The 912-nt window shown below is 40.1% G+C and overlaps 1 protein-coding gene across 1 annotated transcript; it reads left to right on the forward strand.

Annotated features, from left to right (window-relative positions):
* Positions 1-5: 5 nt before the first annotated feature.
* LOC108356661 (uncharacterized) lies at positions 6-491 on the forward strand (the record flags this gene model as incomplete). Its single annotated transcript, XM_017607760.1, has 1 exon — positions 6-491. A coding segment is annotated over one exon (369 nt), but the record flags the coding sequence as incomplete, so codon positions are not given.
* Positions 492-912: the final 421 nt, after the last annotated feature.

Consider the following 912-nt stretch of genomic DNA (forward strand, 5'->3'; position numbering starts at 1 on the left):
CGCCGAAATTTACACAAATCACAGCGAAAAAGCACCAACAGCAACAACAGTCGGAGAAGTTGCAACCAAATTTGGCTGATGGAGACAAGTCAATGATGCAGCTGCAAATGCTGTATCGAATGGCCACCACTACTGCTCCAAGCACAACAACAACGGCACCAGTTACAAATTCAGGTACGGAGGCACCAATAACCATCGTCACACCGGTGCCATTTAAAGGAGGCCCTTCGAATTTAGGCGGCCCTGCGGGTTTTACGCCACGTCCGCCCGAGGAGTTGGCATTGCAAACTATTTCAGAACAGCAGAGTGAGAGGAAAACTGAGAGTGAAATAACAAAGGAATTGATGAATGTGAGCCTCGAGGAGGAAGAGTAACTCCTTTCCGGTTAGTTTCTGTTAAATTCGAAATCGTACAAATTTGTAAATATATACATACTTATATTTTGTAAAAAAAGATTAACTCCATTGTGAATAAAAATTAAGCAAAGTACACATGAAATTAAAGGAACAAAAATATAAAATATTTTAATATTAACCTCAAAATTTTACATAAAGTTTTGGTGCCATCTTTGCATGCTCAGAGTGTTCATCGGAAGTGTTGAGGAAATATGGGCCAGTATGTTTAAAGCTTAGTCCTGCGAAGGCAGCCTAGGTGAGGAGGTCATCCCCAAATAGCTATGGAAACGATGTTAAGTCCGACCGCCTATTGTGCAGTGCTCTGTTCAGCAGCATCCATTTCAGAAGATACGACCTCAAAGATATCCTGCCAACTAATTCACTATCACTGAGTCCGGGAAGTCTTTCGAATGACAATTGTCAATTCTGGCTATTATCTTGAAAAATTCTATTCTAATTGAAAGATTTGCTAACGATGTGGCCAGTTTGTGTTCTAGCAAAATTTTCTAAAAATAAA

Source organism: Rhagoletis zephyria, unplaced genomic scaffold (assembly GCF_001687245.7).
Source record: "Rhagoletis zephyria isolate East Lansing unplaced genomic scaffold, Rhagoletis_zephyria_1.1 Rzeph_scaffold_62896, whole genome shotgun sequence".
In the NCBI taxonomy this organism is placed as follows: domain Eukaryota; kingdom Metazoa; phylum Arthropoda; class Insecta; order Diptera; family Tephritidae; genus Rhagoletis; species Rhagoletis zephyria.